At 40.9% G+C, this 21,341-nt stretch overlaps 1 protein-coding gene across 2 annotated transcripts in view; it reads left to right on the top strand.

The window, feature by feature from the left end:
- Nucleotides 1-21,341, top strand: part of DOCK1 (dedicator of cytokinesis 1) — a 566,139-nt gene that overhangs the window by 309,646 nt on the left and 235,152 nt on the right. For both annotated transcript variants that reach the window (XM_054033802.1, XM_054033801.1), the window contains exon 28: nt 6,837-6,938. In XM_054033802.1, the coding sequence (XP_053889777.1) occupies nt 6,837-6,938 (102 nt within the window). The remainder of the gene's footprint in view (nt 1-6,836; nt 6,939-21,341) is intronic.

Here is a 21,341-nt window from a genome sequence, read left to right as displayed (position 1 = left end):
AAGAATTTTGGAACACTTAGCATTATTGGATCTGGATGGGCAATCACGTGAGGGGAAGAAGTGTTCTCATAATTATATCTGCAGCCACAGAACAACCAAACATTTGTCATTTAAATTCTTATAAATGTTGCTACCTTTATTTCATAGAGAGAAACTCAAATGTTGTATTGGTTCTATTTGTTTTTATTCAGGATGGCAGGATTGGGCCCTAAGAATAGGAGAGCAGCATATAACAAGTAAAAAGATGACAAATATTAACATTTTGTTCTTGTTTAAATTCTTGCTATTTCCCTTAAATACTTTTTCTTTTGACAACGCTATTGAATTTACTCTCAGATTTCATATTTTGGCGATAGCGATCTATGTTTTAATACTGAGAGCATATATGTATTTTAGCTCAGTCCCCTGTTACATTGTAATATAGATTGATGTCTTGCTACTAGAAGCTGAGGGAAGTTCTGTCAAAAACATTTTAAATGCTGCACAGACACTGATGTGACAAAATAATAGCATTGATTCTAATCTACTGCGCACTGACCAGTGGAGAGTACTTGAGCATAATGGTCTCTCAAATGCTATGAAAAGCCTGTTAGCAGAAATGAGTTTTTATGCTTCTAGGGACCTGAATTACGTGCATGCAGATTGATTTCCGTGCCTGCTTTCTGGCATATTTTGCAGTTTTGTCTTAACCTTTGCAACATATTTTGATTGATGATTACAGGAACCTGTTATTACTTGAAATCCACACTAATGTATTTTTACCATGAGTTAGTGATATATACCATATATGCATTTATTAGATTAATCAGACTAGTGCATGCTAACCAAAAAAATGGCATTATTTGTCTTACAAAAAAACAGCATGCTATGTCTTAGTATGTGTTTTAGCACATACTTTGCACCAGTGGTTCTCAAACAGTGGTTACTGGACCCCTTCCTGGGAATATGCAAAATGAAGCACTTTGAGGCCAAGCAGGAGAAGGGTTGCAGGCGGGAAGATGAAAGATTGTTTCTCTTAGAAAGTAGTCCACAGAATGCAAAATGCTGGAGATCCTCTGATTTATACCATATTAGATTGCCACTTTGTTTGCTTAAGTAAAATGATGTGTAAACTTATTTATCAGCATTACATTGAATAGACAAATTGTCTTTTAATTCAGGTTTACATACTGGCCAGGTTTTCAAAGGTGGCTAGTGATTATTGGGCGCTGAATGTGATACTTGAACACTGAACTTTAAAGGGGATTTGCAGTGCCTGCAAATCAATCCTCTTCCAGGTATCTCAACTTGGATGCCAAAAATTAAGAAAGACAATTTCACTACTTACTTTTGAAAAGCAGGGTCATTGCTTTCTAATATATGGGTTTATTATTTAGAAGCAGCTTATATCTACTTTTCACCCATTTTGCACAGATGTAAATAAAAGCATCAATTAGAAAATAGTATCATAGTAACAACACTATAATTAAAACTTCTATTGCCCTTTATTTCTAGTTTCATGTTTTAATTTGTTTATAGATTTCTGCCCAAATGATAACTTACAGAGAAACTTATAGTGGTTTGAGTCAAGTGGTACATTTTTGGGAGAGTCTGAAGAAAATCAGTTGTGTTTTTAAAACCTAATTAGGGCCTTTGGTTGCTTCTGTAATACAAGTAGTAATAATAATAATGGAGCATCCCTCCATTCTGTTCCATTTCTTTCAAATAGGTTTTCTCAGTGTAGATAAATAGTTTAATGATTCCAGCTTGAGTTTTTTCTGGGAACAGCTAGAGGCTATTTAAAGCAGAGTATCTTGGCACAAGAAAAAAATAAAAAAAGCATATCCTGCTTCTCTCTCTTTGGGTGGGACCCAGTTTAGTAGCTGAGTTGGTAGCTGTTCCAGATTGATGGATAAACTTCATGTGAGACACCAGTTTACACATAATGGCCTATTTGTTTCCCACTTTGTATGTTTTTCCTGGTACTCTAGGCAAAGAAAACTCTTGGTGTCCCTTGGGAAACTGGCTTTCAATTTGCAATCTTCTAGTGACATTGGTGAAGGGAAGAGTTTTTTAAATTAAAATGGAATTTACACTTTTAACAATAGTTTGAATATCGAATTCTTAAAGAAAATGTAATATTTGCTTCATTCTGTTGATTCATTAAGTCCATATGCAATTTCCACCTTTTTTTTTTTTTTCATTTAAAAAAGTAGACATTTTAACAAGTTATGAATTAGGTACTGGAATTGCATTCTAAAAAAAAGAAGACAACAATCACTCTCAAATAAAATATGTAATCCAAGTAATAACAGAACCCTTTATCAAAAGAAGTCAACAGTATTTTTTTTAATGGGCTGAGTTATTGATCCTTTGCCACTGAGAGCTTATTAAGAGTGAATTACTCTTGCTTATATTAGGATGTGGTTGCAGACACAGCACATCACAAAATACTGTTTTGGGAATCACAAACTTTCTCTTGCCTCAGTGTACCTGGTTTATTGATAAGAAAAAAAGGATTAAGTTAGCAGCTCTGCTGGCTGGTGATTTTGTGCTAGAAAGAAATTAGTTATATTAAGACATACAAAAATTCATGAAATGCACTTTTCTTATATTGTATGGAGTGATTACACTAGTCATTTGTGAGCATTTCATTTATAGTATTTGTTTTCCTGCTTTGTAAATATGAAAGTGTGTGAAGAGCTTGCAATGAAAACCTTGACACTGAATGAATAGCTAATAATTGCAAAGGGCAACAATAAGTCTCATATATTGCCCTTTGCTGTACTTGTTACGTAAATATAGGTCTGCAATTACTCCTACAGTAAAATTGAAATTGATTTTTTAGAAAATTAGATTTTTTGCTTTGTATTGCCTGAAGTGATCTGCTATATGAGATTATAGTATTTTCTGAGTACAACTAAACATTAAAAAAATCAACTTAAGACAAGCGTTTAATATTACTAGTTATTGCTAAATAGCTAATAGGTCATATGAAATAAGCTTAACTATTAGAAAATTATGTTTGTAGTATTGTAGCCATGATGGTCCCAGGATATTAGAGACACAATTTGGTTCAATAAAAGATATTACCTCACCCACCTTGTGTCTGTTATAAAATTACAATTTTAGACAGCTTTGTAATTAAGAGCACACTGTACTGGCTGCAAATGGAAGGAAATCTTAAAATTACTAAATCTAAAGACACATAAAAAGAGAAAATAAGTTTAATGAGGTTTTTTCAATTTGAAGCATTTTATAGGGATGGTCATTTAAATTAAAACAGCATAGTTAAATATAGTTGGAACACACATGCTCCTTGGGTTTTAAAATAAATGGAAATGGATGAAGCTTTATAGTGTATTTAACTTTTGTATGGTTTTCTTCTTTATATATATTTTAAGATGGCGTTAACAGACTTAAGATGAAATAGTGCAAAGGCCCCTTTCCTCCTCCAGCCCTCCCCCCAAAACTCCCACTCCCTCAGAATTAGGATAAAGATGAACTCCTCTGTCTCTTTGTGACCTTGCATTCAGGAGGAAGTGATATAATGGAAACACACACTGGTCAGATGGTATGACACAACGAGTGTCATTCAGATGATTTGATTGTCACTTGTATTCATTTTATGAGCATCTAGTTTTTGCCCTTTACAAGTTCTTTATGGATGAACAGATTTTTAGATGGCTAAGGGACTCTATGTTCCTCTTAGGGTTGCCAATTTTGGTTGGATATATTCCTAGAGGTTTCATCACATGACATAATCTTTGATTAAAGATTAATCTTTCATTCCTGGGGACTCCATAACAATCCTGGAGGGTTGGCAACCCTAGTTCCTCTCCTAGTGGAAATGTAGTCCCATCTAACATTGTTACCAGGCATCCCATCTCCTCTTTTTGACTTTGAGATTTTGTGTGTTAAAAATATTTTGTGGGACTTTTGCTCTTTTAATTTTGGGTATATTGTTTATTTGTGTGTTTGTGTATACTGTGGATGAGTTACTTTAAGGAGACATTTACTTATTTCCATGGACTTATCTGTATTACTATTTAAATTGTGCTTAGCTGGATAAAGACCAATACCCTAGCCTTATGGATCATTGCTGACTTGGGTGTACTCTTTGATATATTTCATTCTTTACTTTGCATTATGCTGGGTTCATATGTAGTATGTTTGTTCCTGTGTTTTTCTTTATCTAATAACATTAGAAACATTTTAAAAAAGGAAAAGATTTTATGGTTCATATGGAAACACAACATTTAAGTATAAAGTATTAACCTTCCATATATCTTGTCTAACTCTTACCATGCTAATTAATAAGATATTTTTATGTAATTATCTTTCTCTCCAATGACTCATCTTCTTTTCTTGCTTATCAGCATGATCGTAGTAATTCCCACAGACAAACACTGTGCTGTTACAAAAAGAGGATTATGTCTCTTGGCAAGAGCTAGAGGTATTGGAATATGAAGGAGAGGGCTCATGTTTGCAAACATTAATCTTCAATAATTAACCATTTAATGGGGCAGGGGCCATAAATATACATAAAAGATAAATTAATATAAGACTAACTTCATTTCTAAATGTTTATGCATCTGAAAAGTACATGCTTAAATCCATTAGGTTTGACCGTTTTCCCAAGTTAGTCTTCCATTCAAATACAAAGTTAGCATTATCAGTTCCCTTGGTACAAAATTCATCTCTCAGTTGTTGCCATTGTTCGTAATAATTTAAATTGCTAAACAAACAGAATGAGATTAGCATAACTGTGTGAACAAAGCTCTTAACCAGGTACAGAAAATATGCTATGTTTAAAAAAACAAAAAAAGTCATCTGTGTACTGATGAATTACCCATTAAGGTCCTGATTCAGTAGAGAAATAATATACATGCTTAACTTTCATTACATGAGTAAAATTAATCATGTACATAAGTGTTTGAAGGACTAAGGCCAAAAGGAGTGGACTTTTAAAAGATTAGATATTTAAATGGTCAAATACAGGAGATAGATTTTCTTCTAATCCCCTTTCTCTTCTTCACCTTTCCTGAATTTATATGAACCAGGAATTTGTGGGGGAGGTAAGACCTACTGTTATCTTGAATCTAGCCCTAGGCCAGTTTAAGAAAACAAAACACTTGTCCCCCGCCCTCCTTCCCCCCAACTCTGGCCTTTGTGGCTCAGAACCACCACATTGATTATTATATCTGACCCTTAAGGGAGATGGACTGAATATTATTTGAATTTGGCCTCTAAAGTAGCAAACCCTTTTTCTGTGTCTTTATGTACATATTATACAGTCTCTTTAGACAATTAATATTTTCCTTTCCTGTTTCCCATGAGAGGATTCCCTATTATGTACATTTCTTATTAGCATAATTTTATATCCCCATCTCTTGCTACGGATAAGAGAGAGTAACCATAAAGGTCTTTGACATAGCAAAACACCCAGTCAGCTGGCCACTCCCTTTTCTTATTCACACCTTTTGCACCTCTTAATATTTCTAATCTAGATTTGTGTAGTATAGAAAAATTAGTAAGGGAAAAGGCATTCCTTCTAACACAAACAAAGCTAGCTAAGCAGCAAAACAATTACCAGGTCTGCTGCCCTGGAGAAAGGGTATGCAGAAACCCAATGCAAGGAATCTGTCAGTTGCATACATTAGGAAGTTTGGGGACAGGGTGAGTGTGTGGTAGATTAACATAGATTATTACACAGATGCACAAGTCGAACCTCTTCCATGGCCTGATATTTGACCTCAGTTACTTGAGATTTATTTAGCAAAGAGATTGAAGTACTAAGTATTGAAGGCCTTAAATGGCAAGAATTTATCAACATCCTGCTTAGAAAGAAAGTATTTGATCAAAAAATACTTTTTTGTGTGTTCTGTTACCACTCAAATTGAATTTATATCACACTACGCATGAAATAGAATAATCTCCAAAGTAGAAAAAAAAAAGATTAATTTGAAATGTTGTGTAAGGGAGTATAGAAATCAAAGAGCATTACCTATTTATTCTCTAACTTTCCTTTGAATTTTGAGAATTTCCTAAAAATCAGACTTATTTGTTGATTTATTAAGAATAATTCCAAAGGTTTGTGTTCTGTTTGATCATGAGCAGTCCACTTAACATATTCTAATATCCCCTCTTAAGAATAAGTTTACTAAACAAGTAGAACCGTCACTGATGATACCCTAGATATGCTAGTACCAATCGGGCTTTTTCTTGGCAGAATGTAGTTTGGGGTTATGACTTTTCAGTGCATAAAAATTTAAAAATTGGAATTTAAAAAAAATAACACTTGCAAAACCTTTTTCATGGGTTTAGAGATACGGTGTGTCAGTCAATATATTTGATAATAGTATAGTGTTTTTTCATAAATCTGGTCATTCTTGCAATATCCATTGAAATGATTTTTAAAGAGATGTCTTCATTGCATACTATACTGACTTGCCCAAATGTGGATACTAGAATTGGTAATGTGTTTGTTAGATTTTAAAGTCTGTAATGCAGAAAAGGTTTATATCTCCAAATAGTTTTTGTATCAAAATATAGTCCAAAATCAGGCCTGAAATGCCTGATCAAATATGAAACAAATAAATTTAAATTTTACATTTTCATGCACTTGTATATTAGGTATGTTTGAGTGCCTATTCACTAGCAGCAGACTGTGCATGGACCCTTGGATTTCTTTCTATTCATGACATGTTAATGATAAAGTTTTACTTTGACTAGTCCATTTTATTGCCATACCAAAAGAATTGTTGGAGCCTAGTGACACAACGTTTTGATAGCGGGTACTGTTTAGCTCCATCTGTTAAACCATTATTATTATTATTATTATTATTTTTTAATAGGGGAACTTCGTTGCAAGCATGACAGCCATTTTAAGGCAAATGGAAGACTATCATTATGCTCATTTAATCAAGACTTTTGGAAAGATGAGGTCAGATGTTGTGGTAAGTTTAACATTGGCATCTTTACCCTATGTAGCATTTGTCTTACTTTCTGTTTCTGTTAGTATTTGATAAATGCAGTTACAGATTTGAAAAAAAAAGGTATTTGATTCATATGACCTAATATTAAAAAAGGGATCAATGAAGAATCATTACTTTGTCATCTTCTGAATCCAGAAATAGCATGTGAAACTTATTATTATTCCAAATTATGAAGTAATTGATCTCTCAAGCAATGTTGAAATTTGATGAACATGCCTCTAAAATATTGGATTTAGGATGGGTAACACAAATTAAATCTTAGGAGACAACACTGCCATGGTATTCCTAAAGATCTATTTTATGAAAGTATGTTTCCTTAATGAGTGAATTTTTTACACTTCTGTTTATAAATAATTTTATCCCCTAAATGTCCCAACTTTCTCTCTACCTTGACTTTAATGTTGTTTATAGAACTGCCATTTTTAAGCTTTATCCAGAACATTTTAAGTTTAAAGATGCACTCATTTAATAATCAGCAATAATGATTGAAGCTCATCAATTTTTTTTGTAATCATTCTTTAAGTCCACCTATAATACAACATAATTAGAGCATAACAGAAAGGAATTTATTGCTAAGCAGATAACTCTAATGACCTGGAACTATCCTTGCCATATGGCAAGTGCATAAGGCAAAGTAGCAACCAAACTTGTTGGCTGAGATCTGATCTGCTGTTACATTACAAATTCTGTTACTTAGGAACAATGGGTTCCCATGGTAGAGCATTTTAAGCAGTTTTTGGGTGTATTTTAATTTTAGAACAGACTTTATTCACTGTATGCAGTGGCTGCAGAGGTGTTAATGGGCCACTCTACCTTGAATGATCTCTTAGAATTTGTGCTAACTACTTATGCTAAACAATCTGTTCCACCTTCATGTTGCTGTGATCCTGGGATTACCTTTCCCTGACCAGAAGAGTATGGCTGGAAAGTTTCTCTCTCTCACCAACAGAAGTTGGTTGGGTCCAATAAAAGATAGTACCTCACCCACCTTGTCTCTTTATTCACTGTAGTGAGTTAGATACAAAAAAGAAAAAACAGGTTTCCTGATTTGTGGCAACCTCAACATTGTGTAATTTAATATTCTTGCCTGAAGTTTTATTGTAGCTTGACAGGAACAATATTGGTGCTTTTCTTGATATAACAATTCACTCATCCCTGCTGCAATATTAGTCATTTCAGTGTGTTTTAAATATTTATTTTTGAAAAGAAGAAAAAAGAGAGAGTCAAAGAAATAGCTCAGCATAACAACATGCTACTCCATAGTTACATGTGTCTGATTCTTCTTTGAGCATTTTCCCTCTGAGTGATCCATTTTCAGGATGTGTGCTCACCTGTGCCCACTTGATTGGACATGTTCGTCAGCAGTGTCTAGGCACCCTCATGCTGTGATAAGAGGGTACATAGCAGGGGTGGCCATACTTACTGGCCCTCCAAGCTGCATACAACAATCTTCAGAAGTACGAGAACCAGGGCACACCTGCCGGGGGCCGGGATTTGGGGCTTCAGCCCACCCACCCAGCCACCCCCAGTCTAATAGGTGGAGAAAGGAGGAGGCTGGGAGGCTCCGTGAGTCGCACTTTAAGGGTAAAAGAGCTGTGTTTTTTGTTTTTTCTTGTTATTTAGCACAATTGTTGCTTTTGGAGAGGCAGGTTTCCCCCTTTCCCTTGTTTGGTCAACTGGGGCTTTTGTGTTTTCTTGGGCCTCGATCCATGGCCGTGAGTGTGGGTTATGCCCAAGACCCTGGGCTTCAAACCCTGTCAGATCTGCCATAGGTCTTTTCCCTGCAGTGATGAACATTCAAGATGCCTCCACTGTCTGGGAGAGACTCACATCCCCACCAAATGTAAGATCTGTTCAGGATTTAAAAGCAGATACAAAAAATTGAGGGAGGACAGACTTAAATTCCTGCTTATGGAGTGCTCCTTGAGACAGTGTGTGTGCATGTCCTAGTCACCCCCTGTACATTAGATCCACTGACCACTTACTCTTCAGAGGTAAGCAAAGACTTCGAGGGCTCTGTGGTGCTTCCCAGGCCCTCTAAAAAGAAAAGATCCCCCTTCTCCAGAACAGGAGAAGAAAAGGGAAAAGTCACCTCCTTGCTCTCGGTCTCAGGAGACTGCTTGTCCCAATATGGGACGGGTACAGCTGAGGTTCCCACTCCCTCTGTTACTGCAGTCATGGTACCGGCTAAGAAGACCATGTCGCATACCGAAAAGCTGTTTAGAGTGACACTGGCACCAGGCTTAGTCTCCGAAATCCAGAGCCACGATGAAATCCTCATTGGTATCGTCTTCCGTAGCCAGAAGACAAAGGCACACTGATCTCACTTTGGAACAATCTCCACTAGCACCTGGCGTTCTGACACCTGAGGAGCCCCAAGCATAGTTCCCCGTACCATCTAGACTCCTTTCTCACAATGACTTGGGAATCCTTGAAAAGCCCAAATCACTTATGCTGAGAGATTTTGAGACATAATCTCCACTGGTTCAAACTCAACTCTCAGAGCTTACTTACCCTCTGCCACATCTTCGACTGTGACCTGCCTTCCAAAACCGACACAGTCTCTACACAGATGCTTTGAGGGTGCTGAGAAATATTTCCAGCTGGTACCAATTTAACATTTTCTGATACTGCCTCTCCCACTGCCCTTTCTAATCTTGGTATCAGTGCAAGTACAGGTCTGTTCCTGGGGTCTGGTACCAACTCGATCACTGGTACTGGTGCCCTTGCCCCCCATGGATACAGGGGATTATGCATCATCTGAGTTCGAGGTGTCTGTACAAGGTTAATCCACCTTCCAACCTCCCTCTTCTGAGGTTCACATTGAAGGGGAAGTGCTACTAGGAAGCATGCCCAGCTATCTTGGCAAGGACAACCTTGGTATCCTGCCCCTTTCCTTTATGCCCCACCACAGTGGGTTTAGTGGAACCCGGGGACTTCCTATTATGATCCTTTCTACAGGGTAACATTTCTAAAGAGGACTCATCAGGAGCATCAACCAACTCCCCAGGCTCTGTTCATACATAGATAATCTCTCAGAGTAGGAACCAGTGGAACAGGAAGAAACACTACCCTCCCAGAAGTCCTCTTCCTTACTAGATGAGAATGACATGCCTCTCCCCACTATCTTACCTCGATGATTTTAAGGCCTTTCAAGACTTTATAAAAAGAGTAGCAAGCACCTATTCAGGGCAAGATTGACCTGCCCATCAGCGATGCTCTGCTAACCCAAGTATGCACAGTGTGGCAAACTCCAGCTGCTATCCCATCCACATGTAAATGAGCGAGCAAAAAAATACTACATTCCACCCAGAGATTCGGAGCGTTTTTCTCCTACCCTGCTCCCAACTCTCTAGTTGTTGAGGCTGTTAAGGAACGGAACATGCAACATCAGTGTCCCATTCAACACCATCCGACAAGAAGCTAAAACGATTGGACTTTTGGGTTTCAAGAGCTACTCCTCAGACTCCTTGCAGTTCAGAATAGCCAGTTCTCAAGGGATTTCACAGACTGTTCAAAATTCTCATCATTCATTGAACACCTGCCTCAGGATCAGAGGAAAAAAATGTAGGGCTTCATTACAGAAGGTTGTACAGTTGCCAAAACATCTCTCTGGGCTTTGTTTGGTGCTGATGACACAGCTGCACCTATTCCCCTACCCTTCCAACCTTATGGGGATCATCGCTCCCCTTTCCCACCTTCCTGGAACACATAGCCTCAGACAGATGGATTCTAGAAGCGATTTCTACAAGCTATTCCATCCAGTTCAGCTTCTTTCCAGCCCCCCACCTGTCCCTCTTCAGGGACCCTTCTCAAACCTCTTAAGTCACCAGGCACGATTCCTCTTAGCTCTGGGAGCAATCAAATATGTTCCATTGGACTAGTCAGAAAAGGCTTCTGTTCTTGGTAGAATCCCTGAGAAAAATGGGGATGGATACCAATTCTGGACCTCAGGACTTTAAACACCTTTGTCCATTCCAAATGGTTCAAAATGGGGAGCCTAGCAATGATTATTCCCCCCTGGATTCCAAAGATTGGTTTGTGTCCCTCAACCTTAGGATGCCTATTTTCATGTCACCATTCATCCCTTGCAAATTCCTAAGTTTTGGGGTAGGCAGGGACCACTACTAGTATCCTGTCTTAACCTTTGGCTTTTACACTGCCCCAAGGTGTTCACTAAAGTTCTATCAGCCTCAGCAGCCTATCTTCAACAAATGGGCATAATCGTCTTCCCCTTACTGGATGATTGGCTCCTGAAAGGTTGCTCACAGACAAGATTCGTCTCCATTTCACTTACTGGACCTCCACCTCAATGTGGAAAAGTCTACCCTCACGCCCATTCAACATATAGAGTTAATCAGAGCCACTCTGGACTCTTCTTCTGATAGAACATATCTACCCAAGGACAGATTCTCTACAATGTCCAATCTTGTTTCAACAATTCAGCAGAGCCCACAAACCACAGGTTGCCTACAACTTCTGGGCCATATGGTAGCCTCTACATTCATGACTTCCTTAGCAAAACTACATTCTCGGTGTCTTCCGGCCTGGTTGAGAACTGTCTACACCCCCAACAACACAGTCTATCCAACATCCTCAATTCTCTACATTGGTGGAAGGACCCACAAAAGTTGTGCATGGAAGTTCTGTTCCTACAGCCTCCTCCCACGAGGATTATCACCACAGACACTTCCCTGATAGGTTAGGGCTCACACTCCCAGAACGTCACAGCTCAGGGTGAATGGAGAATGGACCTTTCTTGTGATGACCCTCCATATCAACATAATGGAGCTCAGAGCAGTTCCGTATTCTTGCCAACACTTTCCAACCCATATCAAGGACCATCCAATCAGAATAAATGCTGGACAACAAGACAGCAATTTATTATATCAATTGACAAGAAGGAGCAAGATCCCAGTCCTTATGTGTTGGATCCATAAAACTATGGAACAGGTGTATATCACTCCGTATACACATTTCCGTGGTTTGTCTGCCAGGTCTAGAGAACACTGGTGAACTCCCTCAGCAGAAATTTCAGGATCGATGATGAATGGGAACTGAACAATGAGGTATTCTGGAAGATATGTCTGTCTTGGGTCATTGGAACATAGATCTCATCACAATGCCATCCAATTCAAAGTGCAAACATTTCTGTTCAAGGGAGGGTGCAGCCACTACTCGACTTGAGATGCCCTATTCACTCCTTGGCGTCGTGTCCTGCTATATGCTTACCCCCAATGCCTCTATTACTCAAGTTCCTAAACAATTTGGATTCTTAAACAAAGGGTTCTCAGTCTTCACCCACCCCACTACTGCAAAATTTATCAAGGGTTCAATCTCTTCCCTCCTGCCCAAGAGCCAGCTCCACTGTGGACTTCAACTTAGTTCTCAGTGCTCTACGGAAACCCCCATTTGAACCTATGGAGAGTTGTTTCCTCTGTCATTTTCCCCTCAATACCTTGTTCTTCGGCCAGCTTCCTATATATCCTCACACCAGAGTATGGGAATACGTAGAGTGCAGGCACAGACCTGCAAACACTACTAACTAAAAATCTCTCATCAAGAGTGCATGGGCATGTGCGCATCCCGGAGGTGGAGCACACATAGGGACAAAACATTTCAGTGAATTCCAGTTCCTGTACAGGTAAGTAACCTCTCTTTATCTAATTTATACAATGGTAGCTCTTAAGTGCCTGCCAGTTTTACCTATGATGCATAGTTACAGTTAGCTCAGGATCAGGGCCGGCTCTAGGTTTTTTGCCGCCCCAAGCAAAAAATATTTTGGCTGCCCCCCACCTGAGTCCTGGGCTCTCACCCCCCCCACCAGAGCCCTCCCCCACCCACATGCCCTGCCGTCCCAGCACTGGGCTCTCCCTCTCCCCACCCTACCCCACCCGCACCCCCTGCCGCCCCAGCCCTGGGCTCTCCCCACCAGTGCTGATTCTGCCCACTCCCCCCTCGTCTCCAGCTGGTCCAGTGCTGGCAGGGTCGGGGTAAGCAGCGGGGCTCCCGGGCTGCGCCTAAGCCCAGGGTCCCTCCAGCCAGGGCTCCCACCTCCAGGACCGGCTGGGACCCGGGAGGGCAGAGCTGGGGGACTGCCCAGGCAGGGGACTGCGGAGCCGGGGCAGGGTAGCTCCAGAGGGAGTGGAGCCCCAGGGAGTGGGATGTGGGCTCCAGGCCCCACACGGCAATGTCCCACCCTCTATGGCCCGGGTGCTGCTTCTGCTTCTGGCCGCCCTGCTGCAGTCCCTGGGCGGCTCGGGCTGCTTCGCTCAGCCCCGGCTGCGGCTCTGGGGGGCGTCCGCCCTGCGGCATCTGCAGGTGGCAACCTCTGCTCCGCGGGGCGGCCCCCAGCCCAAGTGGCCCCCGCTCGGACGCTGCCCGGCCCAGCCACAAGGTGTGGGCTCTGCTCCCCGCGGTGCGAACCGCAGCAGCCCCAGGGCGCCCCCCGCCCATGACGCGCTGCTGCTGCCAGGGCCGGCTCTAGGCTTTTGCTGCCTGAGGCAACAAAACAAACAAACAAAAAAAGTGCTTGGTTTGCTGGTGCCAAGAGCCGGCCCTGCTCAGGATCCACCTATAAACACAAAGTGCCTTCTAAATCAAGATCAGCACCATCAGTTACATCCAAAAACATAACACTTCCTGTGAGAAGCTTTGTTGGGTTATCAGGGCAGTCTTGTTCTATGCTACCTAGCGTTTCTGAGTGGCCTTCAGATGTAGCCCCAAATAAAGTGTGTTACAATAATCCAAATTCCACCTCTGAAAGAAAATAGAAAATCACAGCCTCTTTGCCAAACAATTATAGGAAAACATTCTAGTCTACTGCTGCTACAGGACACCAGGAAGCAATCTAGGATCCAACAGGTTCTCCAAATTGCAATTCTGAGCAACAAAAAGCAGATATCTTGAATCAGAGGAGCAAGTATTACATCCCTTTGATTATTCTAGTGCATTAATGAGGGTTTGTCAAAGTTTGATATGAATATTCGCCCATTGTTGTTTTATTTTTTTCACTTCCTCGGCAGGTCTGAACATCAGTTTAGCAGACCAGTTTGATCTCCTTTTGGAAAAAAAGAGCATTTATTGTTTTGAAGTTTGTTAAATCATCAAATTGTACTTACTAGTTAGAAGAATTAGTGAGTTGTCTGCTTTTACCACTGCTCTGTTATTTACTAACAACCCCCTTCTTTTTCCTTTTTCTCTCTTGTGTCTTGACATCATACATAGTTCCTATTGAATATGATCTTGGATTTTATATCAGAAATTATTCTCTGTTCTACATTTTTTATCTTAGATCATTATTTGGAAGAGAGCTTCATCTCTGTATTATGAGTCTACTTTATATAGACAGTTTTTCTTTCACATTTATAGCTTTCCAAAATTTCTTATAAACTATCAAACATTCTAATAGAAATATTTCTGTCATCAGTTTTGACACGCTTTTTTTGCCTTGAACTAAAATGTTACTTCTTAAGAAATGTTGTGATATGATTGTTCTGTAAATGATAATTTATGCTATATGGGAGTAATATATATGATAATATAGTAACAAATGATAAATGTGTAATAGGTTAATGGTAAATAATTATATGTTAAATTAATATTAGAACATAAATTATACAATTGGATGTGTAATGGTAATGGATCGTAATTCTCTGGTGAAAAGAAAAAATAGCAAATTAATGGCATGGTAATGACAATGAATAAACTGATTAGTATTTTAATGTGCACAGTACCTAATAGAGTTATTAGTTCAAATTACTAGCATGAAATTACAGTATGTAACTCAGAGTGTAATAATAAATCAGTACTTTTCCTTTTTGACATAGCTAGTAGTATTATTTAAATTGTGTAGCTTTCTGTTCAAAGGAAAACATTCATGTTGCTTGTTAGTAAGAGGGAAAAGTTAAGTTACTCTTATTAAAAATAGTATTTGTATTGGTTATGTTCAGAACGGACTCTTAAATACCTCTTAAAAAGAACAGGAGTACTTGTGGCACCTTAGAGATACCTCTTGACATCTAACTCTGAAATATCATTTATTCTTTTAAAATACCTTGTAATTTTAAGATACATCATACAATAATGAATATTGAAATCAAGGCTTAGATTTCATATAAAGAGAATCCCCTACCATGGCATCATCAGTGTTGAGTGCTCTTTTGCCTTCAGTTTCGTAGAACTCCTGGTTCTTTTCCTTCCTCTTTGGTTAGTATAGAACCTTCAGTGCAACTACTGGAGCATATAGCGTGTACCCTCTGATGAAGGCTTATAGAGTCCTGCCCTGAGGCTCTTTAACCCAAGGTTTTGTCAGCCTTTCCGCCAAGGCTTTTGCGCTCACCCCTTGGAGTTTGGGGGTCACAAAAGATGAAGAGGTGACTTCATCACAGTCCATAAGCTTCTACATACAGAAATAATTTCTGATATTACATGGCTCTTTAATCCAACACACATAGGCATAATGAAGTTCTGAAGCTGGAAGTTAAAGCTAGACGCATTCAGACAAGAAATAATGTACAACTTTTTAAGTGAGGGTGATTTATCAATAGAACAGCTTACCTCAGGCTATGATTGAGGTTCCATCATTTGAAGTCTGTAAATTAAAATCAGATATCTTTCTAAAATACATATTCTACCTCAATCCAACTTGATGTTGAATGACATTTTATGGCCTGTGTTATGCAAAAAGTCAGAGTTAGATGATCATAGTGGTCCCTTCTGCCCTTAAAATCTATGAAAAGATGAGCTAGGAAAGGCAAGATCCATTTTTAGACCTGCCCAAAGGATGTCCTTCAGAGGAGTGCTCCTGAACTCTGCTTACTGTAATGAGCTGACATGGTTTGGGCTGCATGGCCCTTTTATAGTGTCAACTTTGAACTTTGAGTGTCATGAGCGGGTGTTTGTGCAGCCCTAGTGAGCATGACTTTCTAGAATGTACTGGAAGCTCCTCAGAGCTGGGGCATACCTCCAAATGTGAACATGGAGAGGTAACACTGCCAAAGAACCATAGATACTGTGATAACTGTTTTTTCTCCCCTCTTGGGATATTTCATATACACCAATATTCTTAGAGATTTGTGGTCATCTCATTTGAATGACAAAGAAGTAAAAACTACATAGAATCATGACAGACTTATCTGAAAATGGCATCAACCAGTCATCCTGTCGTAAATTGGACTGTGTTCACTATTTGATTTCTCATATCATCTGGGCAATACAAAATAGGGTGGTGTTTAGCAATGGGTGATACTAGCACTTTCACCTGCTTCCTGAAAATCTGGTTTATAGAGTTGATTTTTCTGGTGACCAAACATAGGTAGAGCGTATGTACAAGTCAGTACCCCTAAGCCCAAAACAGGAATGTAACTGGAACAAAGATTAAATTGATGTAGAATGTGTGCATTTTCAAAAGATAAGAACTATCTATGGATTCACACTTCCCAATCATTTGCGGGGCATCAATGAAGTATATTCACAGCTCTATGAATTTTAACTTTTTATTAGGAAGAACTCCCCAAAGATATTTGGCCATATACTATATCGTGTCACTTTCTCCTTCAGCATAAGTGAGATTTTCACATCATAGAATCATAGAAATGTAGGGCTGGAAGCGACCTTGAGAAATCAAGTCCACCCACTGTTCTGAGGCAGGACAAAATAAACCTAGACCCTCCCTGACAGGTGTTTGTCTAATCCAGGGGCGGGCAAACTTTTTGGCCTGATGGCCACATCATGTTTCCAAAATTGTATGGAGGGCTGGTTAGGGGAGGCTGTGCCTCCCCAAACAGCCAGGTGTGGCCTGGCCCCCGCCCCCTATCTGATCCCCCCCGCTTCTTGCCCCCTCACGGCTCCCCCAGGACTCCTGCCCCATCCAACCCCCCCGTCCCCATTCCCTGTCCCCTGACGGCCCCCCTGGGACTCCTGTCCCATCCACCACCCCCTGCTCCCTGTTCCCTCATCACCCCCGGACCCCCTGCCCCTGACTGCCCCCCCACCATCCCATCCAATCCCCCTCTCCTTCCTGACTGCCTCCCCGGGACCCCTGCCCCCATTCAACCCCCCTGTTCCCCGCCCTCAGACTTCCCCGCCCCTTATCCACACCCCCGCCATCTGACCACCACCCTGAACTCCCCTGCCCTCTATCCAACCCCCCTGCTCCCTTACCGCACTGCCTTGAGCACCGGTGGCTGGTGGCGGTACAGCCACGCTGCCCAAAGCACCAGGACAGGCACCCGTGCCGCCCAGCTGGAGCCAGCCACGCCACCGTGCAGCACAGCACCGGGTCAGGCCACGGCTCTGCAGCTGCGCTGCCCAGCTGCCCAGAGCATTGCACCGGTGGTGCGGTGAGCTGAGGCTGCGGGAGAGGGGGAACAGCAGGGGAGGGGCTGGGGACTAGCCTCACGGGCCAGGAGCTCAGGGGCCAGACAGGAGGGTCCCCCGGGCCGTAGTTTGCCCACCTCTGGTCTAATCCATTCTTAAAAACCTCCAATGATGGGGATTCCACAACCTCCCTTGGAGCCCTATTCTAGAGTTTATCTACTCTAATAGTTACAAAGTTTTTACTAATATGTTGCTTCTTCAGTGGAGACAGAGAACAATTGATCTCTATACTCTTTATAATAGCCCTTAATGTATTTGAAGACTGTTATCAGGACCCCACTCAGTCTTCTTTTCTCAAGACTAAACATACCCAGTTTTTTTAATCTTTCCTCATGTCAGGTCATGTCTAAACCTTTTTTCATTTTTGTTGCTCTCCTCTGGACTCTCTCCAGTTTGTCCATATATTTCCTAAAGTGTGGCACGCAGTACTCCAGCTGTAGTCTCACCAGTGCCAAAGAGAGGAAGACTATTATTCCTCATGTCTTACATATGACACTCCTGTTAATACAACCCAGAATATTAGTCTGCTTTGCAACTGCAGCACATTGTTGATTGGATTCACTTGGATTCATTTTGTGATCCACTATAACCTCCCAGATCTTTTTCAGCAGTACTACCACCTAGCCAGTTATTCCACATTCCACATAGCTGTACATTTGATTTTTCCTTCCTAAGTGAAGTACTTTGCACTGACCACCTTTATTGGATTTCATCTGTTGATTGTTGATTTTAGACCATGGTTTCATTTTACTTCTTCACCATCATCTGTAAATCTGACAATAATTTAAGAACTGTTACTCTTACTATGCCATGGGATCTATATTACAGTTTTTTATTGCTTCTTTAAAAAAAGGTTAAACTTGTTTTGTTTTATACTGAATATGTATTGTTATAGTAAGGGGTTTTTTTAATAGATGACATTTTGGATTTTGCTCTTTGTACAGAAACTATTTTTTGTTCATTGACGCTATTCAGGGTGTTGAGAAGAGGCCATACATTGGCTTAGGACTGCTTTGTAGGCACTAAGGATTTGACCATAACAAACTATACTATTCTGATTTAGGAATAACTAGTGATGCCAAATTTGCTATGTGATATTTTGAGTTATCTGCTCTTTGTAAAAATGGCTAATGCATCATCACCCAAAATTCATAAAATTAACTCTCTGGTACAAGCTTCTCTCTCCTTATCAGTTTGAGATTAGTCAATGCTACTTCAGTGTGGTTCAAAATTCTTTCACTTTGAGGTTATCACTCTTCGCTTGTTCAGGGAGGTCATCATATAATTAGTTAACATCGTCCATTATTGCTACAGTTCTGAAGGTGGCGCCCTGCCAGCAGCAGCACCACAGAAGTAAGGGTGGCAATACCATACTGTGCCATCCTTACTTCTGTGCTGCTGCTGGCATCGACTCTGCCTTCCTAGCTGGGCTCCCAGCCAGCAGCTGCTGCTCTCCAGCTGCACAGCCCTGAAGGCAGTGCCGCCACCAGCAGCAGTGCAGAAGTAAGAGTAGCATTACCGCAACCCTCCCTACAATAAACTTGCGACCCCTCTCCCCACAACTCCTTTTTGGGTCAGGACGCCTACAATTACAACACCATGTAATTTCAGCTTTAAATTGCCGAAACCATGAAATTTACTATTTTTAAAATCTTATGACCATGAAATTGACCAAAATGGACTGTGAATTTGGTAGGGCCCTAATTATTGCCACACTTCAGTCTCATCTTTGCATATTACTCCACTCAATCCATGGTTTAGGATGCTGACTGAATCGCACTGGAACTTGTTTTGCCTCTTCCACAGCATGTCTCAAACTACTGCAATAGTAAATACATAAAAGGCATCAGAACCAATTGACATTTCTTTAGGAACTAGTCAGTCTTCTTACATCTTGGATTTGTAACATGAATGTTTTCCTGTTCTAGAGTGGAGTGATCTGACTCACAACGATGCTTTCAAGCATAGACGGTAGATATAGATTGCCCTAGTGTTTATGCAACAGACATATACACCTGCCAGAACCTGGATTTGAAAATGAAATTTTAGTTCCAGATAATGTTAGACCTCAAATGTTGTTCATGCTTTCTACTAAACAGATGTGTAAAATAGGTTCTATCAAGTCTCTTCTCTGCTTTAGGCCTAAGATCATTCACCTTAGTTTGGGAATCTGTATGAAGGGGAAATATTAGGAGAGGAACATGAATTCATTTTACACAACTTTGAAAATATTAGCTGTCAGTGGTTAGACTCTAAATGAGGTGGGATCTCACCTTCATTTTTTCAGGCTAGCAAAAGGGTCTGTGTTAGTATTTGGCTATGAGAGTTGCTATTTTCATAATATCCTTTCGCCCAGGAGATCTTAGTGATTTAAACTGCCGTCAGTAGGCCAAGCACGCTGGCTCATGATTATAGGAGGTCATGCACTGCTAGGTAAACAAGGGCAAAGGATACATTTCCTTTACATAGTCAATTTGTGCATATTTTGGCTGACTGATACATAGCCTGGAATATATTATTGACCTTATACTTTGCTTTATGATAGACTTTTTTAAACAATAGTTTATTAAATAGTAATCCACTAAAGACAGTAGTTCCATTGTAAAGGTGTTCACTTCATATGATATAGCTAGAGACTACATAATTTCTGTAAAATTTTGAATGCCTTGGAGAGTTTTAAAAGGCTGATTTTTTATTGTTAGTGTCTATTTTTCAGTGGTAAGTGCATTATGTTTAAGTGTATCAAGCAAACCCATTATACACGTGTTTCTGTGTGTGTATGTGTGTGAGATATGTATATGTAAAATCTGTTAATCCATATCCATCCAGTTTCTTCACCTTTACCCCCCCCCCCCCACTGCCTTCCTTGTGCTAGCTTATGGCAAGGCTTCAAAAGAGAAGCTGCTGCTGTCAATCCTGCTCTGCTCAGCTGTATGTAGGTGGTATGCGCTTAGCTATTTGTTCTTTATACCCCATAACAGCCAAACAGCTGATTGTGGTATAGCCAGCAGCAGCTTTTCCTCGGAAACCCTGTTACAGCCAGGACCGGCTCTACCATTTTTGCCGCCCCAAGCAACAAAAAACAAACAAACAAAAAATGCTGGGACTGCTGCCCAAACTGCTGAAGCGCAAAAAAAAAAAAAAAAAAAAGCCGCTTGGACTCTGCCGCCCCAAGAATGGACAGAATGCCGCCCCTTAGCATGTGCCGCTCCGGCACATGCTTGCTCCGCTGTTGCCTGGAGTCGGCCCTGGTTACAGCCCAGCTAAAAGCAGACAGATGGAAGAAGCAAGGAGAGAGGAAGGAGCACTGGATGTGGGAAAGGAGCAAAAGAGAGGGAAGCGAATGTTAGAAGGAGGGGAGGGAGAGCATGGAAAGGTATTAGATGGGAAAAGAAAGCAAGATGAGTAAGAGAGTGAGGGGCAGGACCGCAAGAGAGAGGAAAGGAAATGCCACTTTTTGAGGCAAACCTGCAGCCAGACCAGGGCTGCTCACTCAGCTGCACTGACTCAGTCCTCCAACAGACTGAGTGATTCAGCTCTCAGGCATGCTGCAGCAGCCTCTCCCTGAGCAGGGCCTGGGTCAGATGACCCTCAGGTTCTAGTTCCTGCCCCAGCCTCGCCCGAGTCTTGTTCCAGTGTGCTCCAGCCTTGTCCATGCTCTAATCTGACCTTGTTCCATCCCTGTTACTGACCTGCTCCAGCCCTATATCCACCTCCTGACCTCCAGACACTTGGACTGAGTCCAACCCGGTTTCAACCCTTGGCCTACATCTCGAGTCTGACAATGATACTGATTTGGCTTGTCTAATGACTCCGACCACCTTACTTTGACGGTTGGCCTGCATCTGGACTCCAACTATGATACTGATTTGTCTTGTCTACTGACTCTGGTTCGGACCCATGGTCTGTCCCCGGAGCCCAGTTTCAGCGCTGTCTTCAGCCTGGGCCTGATCCTACATCTGGCTTTGACCACCACTCTAACCG

Source organism: Malaclemys terrapin, chromosome 7 (genome assembly GCF_027887155.1).
Source record: "Malaclemys terrapin pileata isolate rMalTer1 chromosome 7, rMalTer1.hap1, whole genome shotgun sequence".
Classification (NCBI taxonomy): Eukaryota; Metazoa; Chordata; order Testudines; family Emydidae; genus Malaclemys; species Malaclemys terrapin.
Note: the sequence above shows the minus strand (reverse complement) of the source record. Positions and strands in the feature narration are given on the sequence as shown.